General features: G+C 39.6%; 1 protein-coding gene across 1 annotated transcript in view; it reads left to right on the top strand.

The window, feature by feature from the left end:
• The window catches only part of AHCY (adenosylhomocysteinase), a 33,126-nt gene extending 18,068 nt beyond the window's left edge, over positions 1-15,058 (top strand). Inside the window, exons 6-10 of the mRNA XM_032217482.1 lie at positions 1,637-1,844; positions 3,752-3,839; positions 4,481-4,598; positions 11,023-11,217; positions 14,301-15,058. Of these exons, the coding sequence (XP_032073373.1) occupies positions 1,637-1,844; positions 3,752-3,839; positions 4,481-4,598; positions 11,023-11,217; positions 14,301-14,432 (741 nt within the window). The 3' untranslated portion in view covers positions 14,433-15,058. The remainder of the gene's footprint in view (positions 1-1,636; positions 1,845-3,751; positions 3,840-4,480; positions 4,599-11,022; positions 11,218-14,300) is intronic.
• The last annotated feature ends 312 nt before the right edge of the window (positions 15,059-15,370 follow it).

The following is a 15,370-nucleotide window of genomic DNA, read 5'->3' as shown; positions in this document are numbered from 1 at the left end:
GAGAACATGCTAATAGAAACACATGGTTTGATATCTAATGACTCATTGGAAATCAGGTTGTATACAAGTGTAATTAATAATGATAATAATACTAATAGTAATTCCCAGGTCCTTGGTTAGGACTTGAGCTGTTGAGCTACCATACAGCCCCAAGGCTGTGAATCTCACCAAAGATTAACCACATAGTAATTGATCCAAGGAATTACTATTTTCCTAGGCTTGAATCTTAAAGAAGCCCCTCATTATACCTGTACATCCAAGTTACATGTATTCATTTTGTTTAATGCAGTTCAGATTTTTGTGATTGATAAAGATCAAGCTTTATTATGTACAGTATGCAAACATTTTCATTTATCTGCAGTTTTGGCTTCATTTTTTAAATTTTTTAATCTATCTACCTTTTAATTGTCCAAATCACCCGAGAAATTCTATGTGGTTTACATATTAAAATTAAAAAAACAAATCAAAACAATGAATATGCAAAGGACAAAACAGTAGTGCATAGTGTGCATCAGAGAAAGATAACAAACTCAAAAGCTAGTGTAGCATTCATACTACATTATTAGGAAGAGAATGAATACAATACAGGCACTGCTGAAAGAGTCATGTTTTGGGACTTAGTATTGTTGCAGCCTTATGAACATCAAGAGGAATGCTGTTCTACAGGGTAGGCAGTGAAATGTAGTAGGTTTCCCACCTAGATCCCGCTCAATGGCAACCCTAGAGACCTGAACTCCTCCATTTCTTAGTGATGGGACAAGAAGTGATAGCAGAAAGTTGACCCCATAAATCTTGACAATCAACACCTTAAATGTTGCCCAGTAATCCAACATTTTTATTGGATTTTGATAATATTTTTATTATTAATAATATTTTTATTACTTTATCCATGTGCAAAATGGCAGATGGACTTGTAAAATAAGTACTTAAGGATTACATCATCTGTGCCAAATGTTTGTAGTTGCTGCTTTTCCTGCAACTGATTGAGAACTTGCCATGAGCAGTGGATGCAAACAGCTTGCAATGATCTCTCCACTGCACCACTGGATACTAATGCTGCTTGCACATTGTCTGCGGATTACTCCAGTTGCAACAAATGATCTGCAAGCAGCAACAGTACCCGGTGCAGCCCCTTGCGATGGGCTCTCTCACCAAGACTGAAAGATACAGTGTACAGTGGAGAAATCAGCATGAGTCACATGGCAGAAAATGGAAAGCAAAACCCTCCATCAGCAGCCCATCAATCTTCTCAAAATGATATTTTTACTGCAAGAAAACATCATGGAGTCTGAAAACCAGACTTCACAGCTGAATAACATAAAGAAAGGGCAACTACATTATAACGCAATTGCTTGTGGAAGAAGTGCTTTATGGGAGGAAGAGAATTACCATTGGCTCCAGAACCTAACCCACAATTCTCATAGTTGCAGGCTTGTTTTGTTAGCTATAGTTTAATACTGGAATAAAGTCTCCATGAGCAACAAGAGCCACGCATGAGATGTTTAATAATCTCTGTTTTCTTTCCAGTAGAATTTAGATCCATACAATAACAAATAACAGCTGTTTTTTTGTTTGCTTTTACACGCAACTATAAAGAATGTTCAGTTTTCTTCAAATGTTCGGTTTTCTCTCCTAGAGTAAATTTGACAACCTCTATGGCTGCCGAGAATCGCTCATTGATGGAATTAAGCGTGCCACTGACGTCATGATTGCGGGAAAAGTGGCTGTTGTAGCAGGCTATGGTGATGTTGGCAAAGGTTGTGCTCAAGCCTTGAGAAACTTTGGTGCCAGAGTCATCATCACAGAAATTGACCCCATCAATGCACTGCAAGCTGCTATGGAAGGTGAGAAGCAACTTGGTTGTATGATACAAGATGGCATTACCTTGGTTATGTATTAATTTAGTAGCTGTATATTGACTGTAACCTAATACTGCAGTGCTTTTCCAGCATCCAGTATTTGGCTAGAAAAACTGGTCCAAGATACTAATATAGTGTCAGAAAAACCTCCTTTAATCACATGGTTGCCATTATATTCAATACACATTGTCCTGTAGCTGACCAGTTGTTCTTTTTTCCCCCTCCTCTTGCATGGTGGAGAGATTGGAGAAGAAATTAGAAGAGAGTAAGCAGGTATACAATGGGGAATATATATTTACAACAATTTGCTGGTTCCAGTAGCCGCCACCAAACTCATTATGTGGGCGATTATTCTCTTCTAATCCCTGGCTTCCTTGCTGCGCAACATCCTATTGGGGGAGTGATTGGTAGCCATCTGCCAAAGCTGGTTGACACCGGGCAGACTAAGAGGTGGCTCTGAAGTCACTTGCCAAGTCTTGGTTCCATCACAGTCCTCTCCTTTTAGCCAAACATTTCTTCACATCAAAGCAGCAACCACTACGAGGACTCTATATTGCCAAGTCCAGTTAACTTTCCCTTCCAGTTTCCACCCTGCCAAAATGAAAAAGGAGTTCTAAGTCTGCACTACCTAAGCCAGGCTTCCGGCACCTTCCCTTTTCAGGTGCACTGGGGTGGAGTCCAGACATGTGCTACTGGGAATGAAGGACATGATGAGAAGATGCCCCTTTGAGTCTCTTTGGAAGCCAGAACTCATAGGCACCTTTCCAAGACAAATTCCCTTTTCCCCTTGCCAATCTCCTCCCGTCTTTTACTTCTGCCCAAGTCTGTAAAGCAAGAAAGAGGAAACACCCACATGTCTCTCTCCCCAATCCCTATAGAGGCTCCTATTGAAGCCCAAATGACTCCTATGCTCCCCCTTTATGCTAACTACAACCTCTTCCCTCATCCACCCCAGAAAGGAAGAGTCCTGCCAAGTGATTTTCATAGGCAATCTCCTTCACCCCATCCCACAGACTGGAGAAATTGGAGATAAAGATATTAGAAGAGAAGACACTAAGCAGGCAAAAGTGACTGCTGATACTGGCGCATTGTTTTCAATATGATTACTGTCTTCTAATCCCTTTCTCTCCAAAATGAATGCAAACATTAATTGCCATTCCAGCATTGGGCTGGGCATTCGAAAGGGCAGGAGGTGGTTAGGAAGGCAAACAAAATCTGTCTGGTAAACTCGCAAGATTTGTTTCTTTCGCTGTGGATATGTATACATCCAAATTAAACTGTGTTGTTTCTTCATGTCATACAATATATGTGGCTATATGTATAATTTTGTATTTATTTATTTAGTCATATTTATGTAGTGTATATTAGAGGTGGATACCCTCAGAGCTATATGCAACGAAATTTCATTTTAATGTATGCTGATTAGTGTATGTTCAAAGTGATAATAAAGTTAGTCTAAGTCTAAAACCAAGATGTGAAACTGATTACTTTTGTCAGTTTTGAGTTGGAAAGCACAACTGCAATGATTTCCCACTTAGTGACTGCTTTAGTCATTGACCTATTTATTGGTGCCAATTGTGGTTGCTAAATGAGGACTACCTTTATTGTGGCTGAAAATAGATGAATTAGAATACCTATATATATTCTTGCTTAAACTTCTTATAGGAATAGGAAGAACCATATGGATTAATAGCTTTGCTTGTTTGGTGATGGTTCACCAGTCCAGTATTTATGTATAACAAAAATATATTTTAAAATTATAAATTCACACACACATTACATAAGGAAGATTGAATCTTTATTGGTTCTATTGATGCTTTATTTTTTTAGAGGTAGAAGTGCATGCCTTTGGCTATGACGCAACATACATTTTTCTTTTTCGGTATTTTCAGGCTATGAAGTTACAACAATGGAAGAGGCCTGCAAAGAAGGCAACATCTTTGTTACTACAACTGGATGTTCAGATATTGTGCAGGGGAGGTATTTATCTTTTTAGTTACGGCTGGTGTGGCTCCATGTGATATTAAACAGAGATGCAGAATATTGCAGAAGTTGAATTGCTGACATACTTTCTTTGATGGTTTAATTATCTTATTCTCAGTGCTATTTACTCCCAATACAAATCTTTAGGTTTTAGTTGATGAAGTCTGAGAGTCAAACTTCCAAAACAGATTTCATTAGTTTTGCATACAGGTAGGCCTTGTTTAATGACCGTTTGCAGTCATGACAGGATGAAAACGTAAACATGATCAATACTTGCATTACAACCTTTGCAGGTGTATGTAGTAATGCTGAAGTAAGATCATAAGCACATTTACAGTTTTACTTAGTGACCGCTCTACTTAAAACCAAGTTGCCCATCCTAATTGTGGTTGGGAAACAAGGACTACCTGTGTATTAAAAATATGGATTAGTTTATAAGCTTAGTTTCCTCTGTCGTAGCTTAGAGTTGAGACTCGCACATATGTTTGCAGCAAAAGATTCACTAATGGTGGAGACATCCATCATGCAAACTTTGGTAGGTCCTCTTATTGCCAGACATCTGGAAGCCTTCAAAGTCCAGTTTCTTGGGTTCCTGCCTAGTTTCTGTCCCTGAAAAAGATCTCCCTGTTTCATTTCAGGCATTTTGAACATATGAAAGATGATTCCATTGTGTGCAATATTGGGCACTTTGATGTGGAAATTGACGTGAAATGGCTGAATAAAAATGCTATGGAGATTGTGAATATCAAACCTCAGGTTAGTTACATCTAGTCCCAGTTCCTATCTTTAAGGTACACAGAAATATGTACGTGTTAATACCTGTAACAGATTGTGGAGAGCCTGAGAAAAGAATGAATGGGAACATAGAACGGAGACTTAATTCTGGTGGAGAGAATTCAGAATTCTTAATTCTGGAAGGAGGAATTTTAAAGCATTCAAAGAGACTCCATCTTAATGAACACATTATAAATAATGTCAAGTAATAAAATTTCTGCAAGGAAACAGCCAAGCTCAGGGAGCTCCACAGTTTAACCCTGAGCTACATAGATTCTCTTCTATCGGATCCTGTTGCAGTTCCTAAGATTCTATATTTATCCAAGACTAGCATACAAATTATTGTACTGAAATCTGGTTTCTTTTTGCTTTCCTGAGCTTGCCCAGTTACGTGGGGTTTGGCGTTAATGGGTTACCATGCTGTGATTGAGCATTCTGATACCCAAGCATCACAAAACATCAAATCACTTCAGGTTTTACGGCAATGTGATCTAACCTTATAAAAATCTAACTTAGATGCATCATAGCCAGTTGAGAATGCATTTTTTGCTAGTTTAATCTGTCTAAATGCATTTGGCACAAGCTGAATTTGTTACTTTCATTGCTTCGTGTTGTCTCGTGCAATGTTCCCTCTAATTTTTTTTCAGTGTGAGCAGAAAAGTATAGTGTTTGAGCGGCACATTTTCATGCCTGAGCACCTGAATTTTTTTCACAGATGTCACCTAAGACAACAACAAAATCAGTATTATTTGAAACTCAAAGTTATGTTTATTCAAGGTACCCACTTAATTAAAAGTGTTATATAATATCAGTATCACTTAACAACGCTCCTGCTTAGCAACCAAAATGTTGGCTCAGAAAGTCTGGCATTTGAAGCACGCAAGTCTTAAAGCTGTTGTTACAAGATCCTTGCACCCATAACCCTTTAGGAAAAAAAATCCCAGGGGTCTTCAAACCTGACAGCTTTAAGACTTGTGACCTTCAACTCCCAGAATTCCTCCTCCAGTCATGTTGGCTCAGAAACTCTGGCATTGAAGCATGCAAGTCTTAAAACTGTCACGTTACAAGATCCTTGCACCCATAACCCTTTAGGAAAAAAAATCCCAGGGGTCTTCAAACCTGACAGCTTTAACACTTGTGACCTTCAACTCCCATAATTCCTCCTCCAGTCATGTTGGCTTAGAAACTCTGGCATTGAAGCATGCAAGTCTTAAAGCTGTCAAGTTACAAGATCCTTGCACCCATAACCCTTTAGGAAAAAAAAACCTCAGGGGTCTTCAAACCTGACAGCTTTAACACTTGTGGACTTCAACTCCCAGAATTCTTCCTCCAGTCATCTGCATGGATCTGCTCCATCTTCAGTTTTTTTCACAGGGGGCAGGGCTGCAGTTGAAGATGCCGACAAGCCCCCGCTGCCACTAGAATAATAGCAGTAGACTTATAGCAGTAGACTTATATACCGCTTCATAGGGCTTTCAGGCCTCTCTAAGCGGTTTACAGAGAGTCAGCATATTGCCCCCAACAATCTGGGTCCTCATTTTACCCACCTCGGAAGGATGGAAGGCTGAGTCAACCCTGAGCCGGTGAGATTTGAACCGCTGACCTGCTGATCTAGCAGTAGCCTGCAGTGCTGCATTTAACCACTGCGCCACCTTGGCTCTATAACTGCTGCTGCCACCTCGTCCTCCTCCAACAACACCACCACATTTGCTGCCCAGCGCTGCAGCTGAGGTGAAGCCGCCAAAGCTCCCGCTGGAGCCCCCGCCCATGGCAGTGCCTCCCCCTCCGCTCGGAGCACCTCAGCTTGGCTCTGGGTACCCCTGCCGCCGCTTCCACCTCTGCCGCCTTCCTACTAGCTCCCGCGGCCTCATGGCTCCTCAAAAGCATGGCAGAGGAGGAAGGGGGAGATATAACACGGGAGCCAGCTCAGGTGCTCCGCATGGAGGGGGAGGCACCGCTGCTGCTGCCATGGATGGGGGCGCCAGCGGGAGCTTTGGCGGCTTCACCTCAGCTGCAGCGCTGGGCAGCAAATGTTGTGGTGCTGTTGGAGGAGGAGGAGGCAGCAGCAGATATTCTAGTGGCGGCGCGGGCTTTGGGTATTCATTTCAGGCACAGCGCCGGGCTAGGATTGGCTGCCCACAAAGGACCTCCCCGGGCTTGCTTTGCTGAACACGGGGCGACTGATGCTAGTTTGAGCGGCCGCGGCCGGCGCAAACTACCGTCAGTCGCTCTGTGCTCATCAAAACAAGTCTGGGGAGGTCCTTTGCAGGCGGCCAGTTCTAGCCGCCTGCAAAGGACTTCCCCACGTTTGCTTTGACAGAAATCACTGCACGGCAGTTAGAAACTGCTGCGCGGGGTGTTCTTGCCACGTGCTTACCCGCGCATCTTAGAGGGAACAGTGGTCTCATGTTTCTCTAGTGAAGCTTTCTAGCCAGAGTTGCTATCTCCTTCTATGGTGACTACTTCTGGGTATCATATAGCAAATCCACATTTCCATCTTGTCTGTCCTTATCATATTGAGCTACTGTTTGAATGATAGGTAACTGGAAGTCTGGTTTGTTTCAGAAACATATGCTTCAATATTACTTGTTTTTAAATGAAGACATTTCCCAGTGCAATTTTGAAACAGTCCAGGTGCTAAGATAAATAATTCAATAGGAGCACTTCAAAAACATTTCTTATCCCTTCATGTAGTTTAATTTTAAAGCTTTTCCCATCTTCCCTAAAATTCCTGAACATCTTATGCAAGCAAGATGTCCTGTAATTTTTTTTGCAATTAAAGGAAAGCACAATTTTGATAAGAACCAGCACTTTGGCATTCCTAAGGAAAACGCTATTCTGTTCATATTGGTTCTTTGAGCTTTATTCCAAGTTGCTTTCTACCCACAGATAGATAGCCTTTCAATAAGTTTTTTTTCCACTTTGGTGTTTTGCCAAATACATTTAAAAGTGTCTTTTTAAACTTTTAAGCAGATGTCCAAGATAAAGTCTGGTAATTATTTGCTATATCTCAGCAGTTAGCAATGACTTAGCCAGTTCTTAACCATAGTGTGTTTTGTTATAAGGCTACAGACAGTAATTTTATAATGAACATATTAATTTGATAGCATTTAGTTATATCATTTCTTTGCATTATAATAAATAATAACCAATTTCATTGTATTTATTTTGTACAACAATAAAGACTATACTAAATATCCTAAAAGTGAGATACCATCTTAATTCTAAAAGCTCTGTTTTTACATTATGTTGCAGATTACATGAATAATAACAGCTTTTAAAAGTGGTCCTGTGAGAGGAACTTTGTTATAACTTTATCATATCCTGATAAGATAGTAGCATTCAATTCTGAAATAAATGATGCTGTATGTCTGCCTTTCTAATGTAGTTCTTTCCAGATGGATGGGATAATTTATTTTTTATTTATTTTATTTGGTTTGTCAAGCATGTATGAGAAAACAAGTATAAGTATGAATATAACATATAAATATATAAGCATAAGCAGGTATAAGTATATACATAAGAAATGAGTACAAAGAAATGGGAACAGTAGGACAGGGACGGTAGGCCCGCCCCCTTACAGACCTCTTAGGAATGGGGTAAGGTCCACAGTAGACAGTCTAAGGTTAAAGTTTTGGGGGTTTGGAGGTGAAACCACAGAGTCAGGTAATGCATTCCAGGCATTGACCACTCTGTTGCTGAAGTCGTATTTTCTGCAATCGAGTTTGGAGTGGTTTACCTTAGGTTTGTATCTATTGTGAGCTCGTGTATTGTTGCGGTTGAAGCTGAAGTACTCATTGACAGGTAGGACATTGTAGCAGATAATTTTGTGTAGTAAGCTTAGGTCAGACTGTAGGCGGCGTAGTTCTAGGTTGTCCAGGTCCAAAATAAGGTATTCTATTGCGAGCAGGGAGTGGAGTACTCCTCTGTCCAGAGGTATTTCTTGTGAAATGCCTCTGGACTTGCTCAATTGTATTAATGTCCATTATACAGGGTGGATTCCAGGCAAATGACCTGTATTTGAGAATTGGTCTGGCAAAGGTTTTGTATGCCCTGGTTTGCAGTACAATATTACCGGAGAAGAAGCTTTGCAAAATTAGGTTAACAACTCTTAATGCCTTTTTGGCAATGCTGTTAACAGTGAACTCTGGGGCTTAGATCTTTTGAAATGAGTACTCCTAGGTCCTTGACAGAGTGAGGGTCATCTACAAGGTTGTATCTGCCCAACTTGTATTTGGTGTTCCAGGTTTCTCTCCTATAAGTTGGGAATTGTAGGGTAGGCAATGCATTATGGAAGTTGTTGGTTAGTTGCTTACACAGTTGAGTTAAACATTATTATACAAGGTGGTACTGTTCACTGGGCATTCTTATCTCTGCAGGTCTCTTGTTATAGAAATCGTCAACTTTTTTATTATGAGATCCCTAGTATATTGAAACAAATCTGGACAAAGAATTTAAACAGATGCATTTTATGAAGTGTTTTTTAGATTAATAACATTCCTAGACTTCAAGGTAATGAATTCTTTCATGCTGTATAGATATCATATGCAACATTAGATTCGGATTCCAGGGGAGATACATAAGTGCAGCTTTATCTTGCTGAAGTTATAAAACCTATGGAGAGCTGTTGCCTCTTCATCTGAATAAACAGTTGATTTATTCCAGATTGTGGGCACTTCAGACAAAACGTGTAATTCATGGCACCAGTACAAATTCAGATTGATGGATTCAGCTGTGCATTTTTCAAGACGAATGTCTTTCAAAAATATTATTTTATATTATCATGTCCCATTTCAAATTCATTATTCTGGGTGGTTAATAGTTTAAAAAATTAAGTTTGGAAAAAAACCCAGAAAAGCATAAATAGAAGTTAACATAAATACACTCCTCGGTCACAAGTTAACATAACCAGTGCATGGGCCCAATCTCCCCCCCTTCTCCCCACAATTGATCTCCCCACAATTCAGACCGAAGTCTGAAAGGCCAACAAAATCAAGGGCAATCAGATCTCCGAGGGGGGAGTATGATGTTTCAAAAGGCAGATTTTTCTTTCTTTTCTTTAATCATGTCCCAGCATCACAACAGAAAAGCCTCTCTTCCAGGACCACACTTGGTACCATTCCTTATCAGACAGAGCCTGAAGCATGTCTCTTCTGTAAAAACCTAATGAGATGGGTAGACATAATCAGAGGCGTTCTCTCAAATAACCTGGCCCCATGCTGTGAAGGGCTTTGCAGATTCCAGTCAAGACTTTGTGCTTTAACTTCTGCATTTAATTAGGCATAGATAAATAGAATTCCTTGGTGGATCAGGCTAAGACTTTGCTTGCTGTCTGAGTGTCTCTAGAAATGATTGGATGTTGTAGTGTATTTCATTACTGTGAACAGGCTTCTGTTGGTTTTATAATTCGCTGTAACTCAAGAGATATGGGCAAGGAAAGTCAAAAAGGTAAAATTTTGCAAGGTCAACATTTGTTATTTAGGCAAGTTGGCAATTTCAAAATTATATGATAATTCCTTTTCAGATAATTGATCTAAAAGAGAGAGAAAAATGGAGTTTCTAATAGTTCGCTAAGAATATTTTTACTATGTCAGAGATTTTAGATCTTTTCAATATTCAAATTTACAGACTAGATTTCTTTTTTTTCCCACGTCAAAATCTGTTCATCTCAGGAAAGTTTTTGCATAGGAACATTTTCTGATCCAGAATTTTCTGGAAAGCCCATCGGTTTAGCATATTTTTGTGAAAAGTAGATTTTGAGGAAAAAATCTCCGCAGTAGGATATATGTACAGAGAAGACGCTTTGGTTTCTTTTACTGAGACACTGTATTCAGCAATAAAAATACATACAATAAATTGGTGGGTTCTGTGTGTAGAAGTGTCAGGCAGGGTCAGGATCATACATCAACTTGCAGTTCAAGGATTTATTGCTGAAGCCTATGCACAAGAATCTAGTCAGCTAAAGTTCAATACTAAATTGCTGCCAGATAAGCATCAATGGAATTCAAGAGGAGCTGTACTCGGACCATTTGTGGCAATGTAACGACTCTAGGCTGATGACTTGCTTAACTCCACTCCCCCAACTCTGCCTGCTTTACTTCTACAAGAACTGATAAGTTATCCAAGAACTTAGCTGCCTTGATATACTTAAGGGACTGTATGTTTTACCTTGCTTTTAAGATATTATTTTTACAGGAAATGCAGTGAAAAAGATTATCAGGAGACTGAATGACCAATTTCTTTTTCCTTGTTTTGCAAAATTGCTTATATACATTCAGTGTATCATTTCAGTTCATCACAAAAATAGTTGTGATGTTGCATCATCTGGAAGTCCAGCAATGCCTTTCATCTTTCCAAAAGAGAAAAAAAAATTCTGACAGGTTTTGGTTTTTTTGCTTTCATTCAGGTGGACCGCTACACACTGAAAAATGGGCATCATATTATACTTCTGGCAGAGGGCAGGCTGGTGAATTTGGGGTGTGCCATGGGACATCCCAGTTTTGTTATGAGCAATTCTTTTACCAACCAGGTGCTGGCACAAATAGAACTTTGGACAAATCCTGGTAAATATACTGTAGGAGTCCATTTTCTGCCAAAGAAGGTAAGTGTGCAAATTAAAAAGGGAATGATATGTTTAAGTTGAAATATATAATTTCTGGTATCCAAAGTAAATGTGGGGAAGATAAGCCAATATTATTTTCAGAACTGATTATATTCTGAAAAACTCAATTATCAGTGTTCACATAAACAGATCTTCTCTAGGAAATTGTGTCCCCAGTCTGGTGCTTCAGAGCTTCAAACACTGCACTACCATTATAATTGAGTCCATCCATCTTGCTGATAGATGTCCTCTTCCATACCATCATATCCAACATTATAGACTTTTTCAGGAAATAATAAAAATACTGTATTTTATTTCTACTTGAAATATCTGTCGCAAAGTTAGCATAACATACTAGGCCATAAGCCACCTAAACTATAATAGCTAAGTTAAACCAAATAGATCACATTATGTCTTAGTGTGTTGTTTTTATGTAAATGTATGTAAATTATGATTGATAGATTTATAGTATTTAGAAATTGGTTTTTATAAGCTTCCCAACCTCTGGCTCATATAGGAAAATTAAAAGGTTATTCATCTTGTTGGATTTTCAATCTGGTTATTTATTTAGTTTGTGCACTTAATAATGTGTTTCTCTGCAACAATGGAACATAAAATACTGTATATACAGGTTTTTTTTATAACTTTTCTGAAATTTCATGCACTGAAGCATATTTCACATATGAATGATATTGCTCAAGGTTTCCTTTGAGGATATTCCAGGTATCTAATGATTCCCTTGCCAATCATAATGGAAAGATGCTTTATACCTCACCTTGAGTTTCTGAGGCAAAGGCATTTGCAATATGTTTCTGGCAAGTGCTCAGAATATAGATAGTCTTCAACTTCCGACCACAATTGAGCCCAAAATGTATGTTGCTAAGTGAGAACTTTGTTGAGTTTTGTCCCATTTTGCGACTTTTCTTGTCGCATTTGTTAAGTTAGTCACTGCAGTTGTTAAATGAGTAACCGGGTTGTTAAGTGAATCTGGCTTCCCCATTGATTTTGTCAGAATGTGGCAAAAGATGGTCACATGACCCTGGGACACTGCAACTGTCATAAATGTGACTCGTTGTCAAGCATCTGAATGTAAATTATGTGACTATGGGGGTGCCTCAACAGTCATAACTCTGAAAAATGGTCATAAGTTACTTTTCAGTCCTGAAAAGTACTTTTCAGTTTCTATTAAATTTCTCCTTAATTATGGAAATTATGGGTGAATTATTTTTTCTAGAGTGAGATGCCATTTAAGAACTCTGTTTAAACTCTTTAAAAAAAATCAAATGGATTCAATCCTTCCCTCCCACCCCAAAACAAAGATTGTACATGTTGGATGGTTTCTGTGGATCTATTATCTCTGAAATTCAGTCAGATTCAAAATAGATTTTTCATTCGTAGGATGAAGCCATGATTTGCTTAGATAGAAAATGATGGAAGTGAATTCTAAAAGTTTCCTGAACAATGCTGCAATAATGGAATAGAGCAAAGGGTGTCAAGCGTGTAGTGTCACATCATCATGTGACATATCATAACTTCCCCCCCCCCTTTGCTAAACCAAGTGTGGGCATGGCAAGAACATGACACATCTGGCCCAAGGGTTTGACACCCCTGGAATAGACAATCAAACTATGGAATGTAAATCAGAGACTCTTCCATTAAGACCTAAAAGTTTTAAGTGAACACAACGAAGTTGGCTTTATTCATGATCATTTTCCATTGACCTATATTAGTTTTTATATAATTTCCAGGAAAGATGCTATGATGATATATTGGACTGGGTAGCTTAAGAGGGGCATGCAATTCTTCAGCCTAATTTTGGTAATCCCAGAGCATGTTGAGCATTGTGCTATCCATCTTTAAAAGCACTCCAATTTTCCTTAAAAAAAGAAAGCCTCCAAAATTAAATGTGGGGGGGTGATTCTCCTGTTCACCGCAGCAACAATATTTGATTATTGGCCTGCAGTGTTCAGAGAATGACATTTAAAAAAGGATGCCTAGATGTGGAACACAGACATAGTTGAGGAAATGGTTGTTCTATCTATGTGGTAAAATCAGCAAAGCCATCTACTGGCATCAGCAGATTTTCTAAATAATGAATAATAATATACTCTCCCAGTATACACACCACATATACCCAGCAGATATGCATATCCACCCAGAGGTGGTTTGCAATAAGTTTTACTTAGGATTTAGCAAATTCAAGCAGCAGTAGACAGAATGTGTGTGCAAACGCATGCTCAAAGCAAATAATCCCAAATCCCTGTAGATTATCTACAATAGGGGTGTCAAACTCGAATTGTCACAGCAATATCAAGTGATGTAGTGGGACTTCCCCCCCCCCCCACTTCACTATAGTGGGCGTGGCCAGGATGTGACGCATCCAGCCCATGGGCCGGAAGTTTGACCGCCCTGATCTACAATGAGTTCCAAATCATTATGATCATTAATTTGCTGATTGAGTATATTCCAGAAAGGGCTAGGAAAAAAAAAACCCAGCCTGAGTCTTTAGTGCCTTGACCTTTAATAACTTTCGTAGCTTTAATAGCAGTAGACTTATATACCGCTTCATAGGGCTTTCAGCCCTCTCTAAGCGGTTTACAGAGAGTCAGCATATTGCCCCCAACAATCCGGGTCCTCATTTTACCCACCTCGGAAGGATGGAAGGCTGAGTCAACCCTGAGCCGGTGAGATTTGAACCGCTGAACTGCTGATCTAGCAGTAGCCTGCAGTGCTGCATTTAACCACTGCATCACCTCGGCTCTCCATATATGGAGATATGTGGCCTCCAACTTCCCAGCAAGGCTGGCTGGGGAATTCTGGGAGTTGAAGTCAACCCATCGTGAAGCTGCCATGATTGAAAAACTCTGCTTTAACATGTTGTTGTCCATCTGTGTGGAAACATTACTCGATGAAAGGATGATTTGCACATATTTCTATCATTCACATATTGGTGAACTTCCGCTCCCTCATATCTTTCGCTGTTGGCCATCTGGAGCTTTTCATTAGCAGATAGACAGTTGCATGTTTTCAGCCCATATCAAGATGTTGCCTCCTATATTAATAACTTTCTTTTTTTTTTCCAGCTGGATGAAGCAGTAGCTGCTGCTCATCTGGATAAACTCGGTGTGAAGTTAACCGAGCTGAGTGATAAGCAGGCCAAGTACCTAGGACTATCCAAAGATGGCCCCTTCAAACCAGATCATTACAGATACTGAGCAGCTGGCAAAGCCGATCAGGCTCCAAATTCAAGTCCTTCTATACTGCGTTTTGATCAACAGCCACATCACCTGTCATCTATGCTTTCCCACATCTGCCTCTTGTCTTCTCCACCTCCAGCACATCCGCTCTGCCAAAGAAACTTCCAAGAGTCTTTCAAGCAGGTGCCTGATGCTTAAGCCGAGGAGGGATGATGCTGGAGAATCAAAATGTGCTTTGCAAATTCTCTTCTCTTCAGGGCCTTGCCCTTTTGAATTTTTGAATACACTGACTAAAAATAAACTGGGAGGAGGGGGCAGTGAGAAGAAGAAGAAAATATCTCTCAGTCTCTTTTCCACATTAGGGCTTCAGGTTGGGATATGAAATGATGCATTTTAATTTAATTTAATTTGCTTACATTCAGTCTCAGATGCTGCTTTGATCTGGCTGATGAGGCAAAATGTGCATACATGCAGGCCTTGAAAATACCTTAGATGGAAATGTCTGAAAACAATTTATTTCCTATGTAGTAAAACTAATTCTGAAAGCCTGACTGTGGGGAGGGGGAGCATTCAGTTCTCCAAAGAGGCTCAAGTCCGGTCTGTTCTTGTGTCATAAAACAATTTTATTAAACATCTGGAAAGTGGTCTTGTTTTCATTTTAATTATGTGGGTTGCTATTATTTTATCTAGTGACACCTAGATTGTGCAACAATTTGAAGGTACATTGGGGAAATATAATTCTGGCGTATTATTAGTCATTTGTGAATGGAACAGTTTATTTCTCAAAATAGTTACTACCGTATTTTCACCCATATAACCCGCGGGTTATATGCGGTTTTCACATGCACAGCGCCCCCCTGCGGGTTATATGCGTGGGCGGGGTATACGGAAGATATTTTACACGATCGGAGGCTTGCACAGGCTTGTTTCTCCGTTTCTTCCCCCACCCCGATCTC

The sequence above is a fragment of the Thamnophis elegans genome, chromosome 5 (assembly GCF_009769535.1).
Source record: "Thamnophis elegans isolate rThaEle1 chromosome 5, rThaEle1.pri, whole genome shotgun sequence".
NCBI lineage: Eukaryota > Metazoa > Chordata > Lepidosauria > Squamata > Colubridae > Thamnophis > Thamnophis elegans.
Note: the sequence above shows the minus strand (reverse complement) of the source record. Positions and strands in the feature narration are given on the sequence as shown.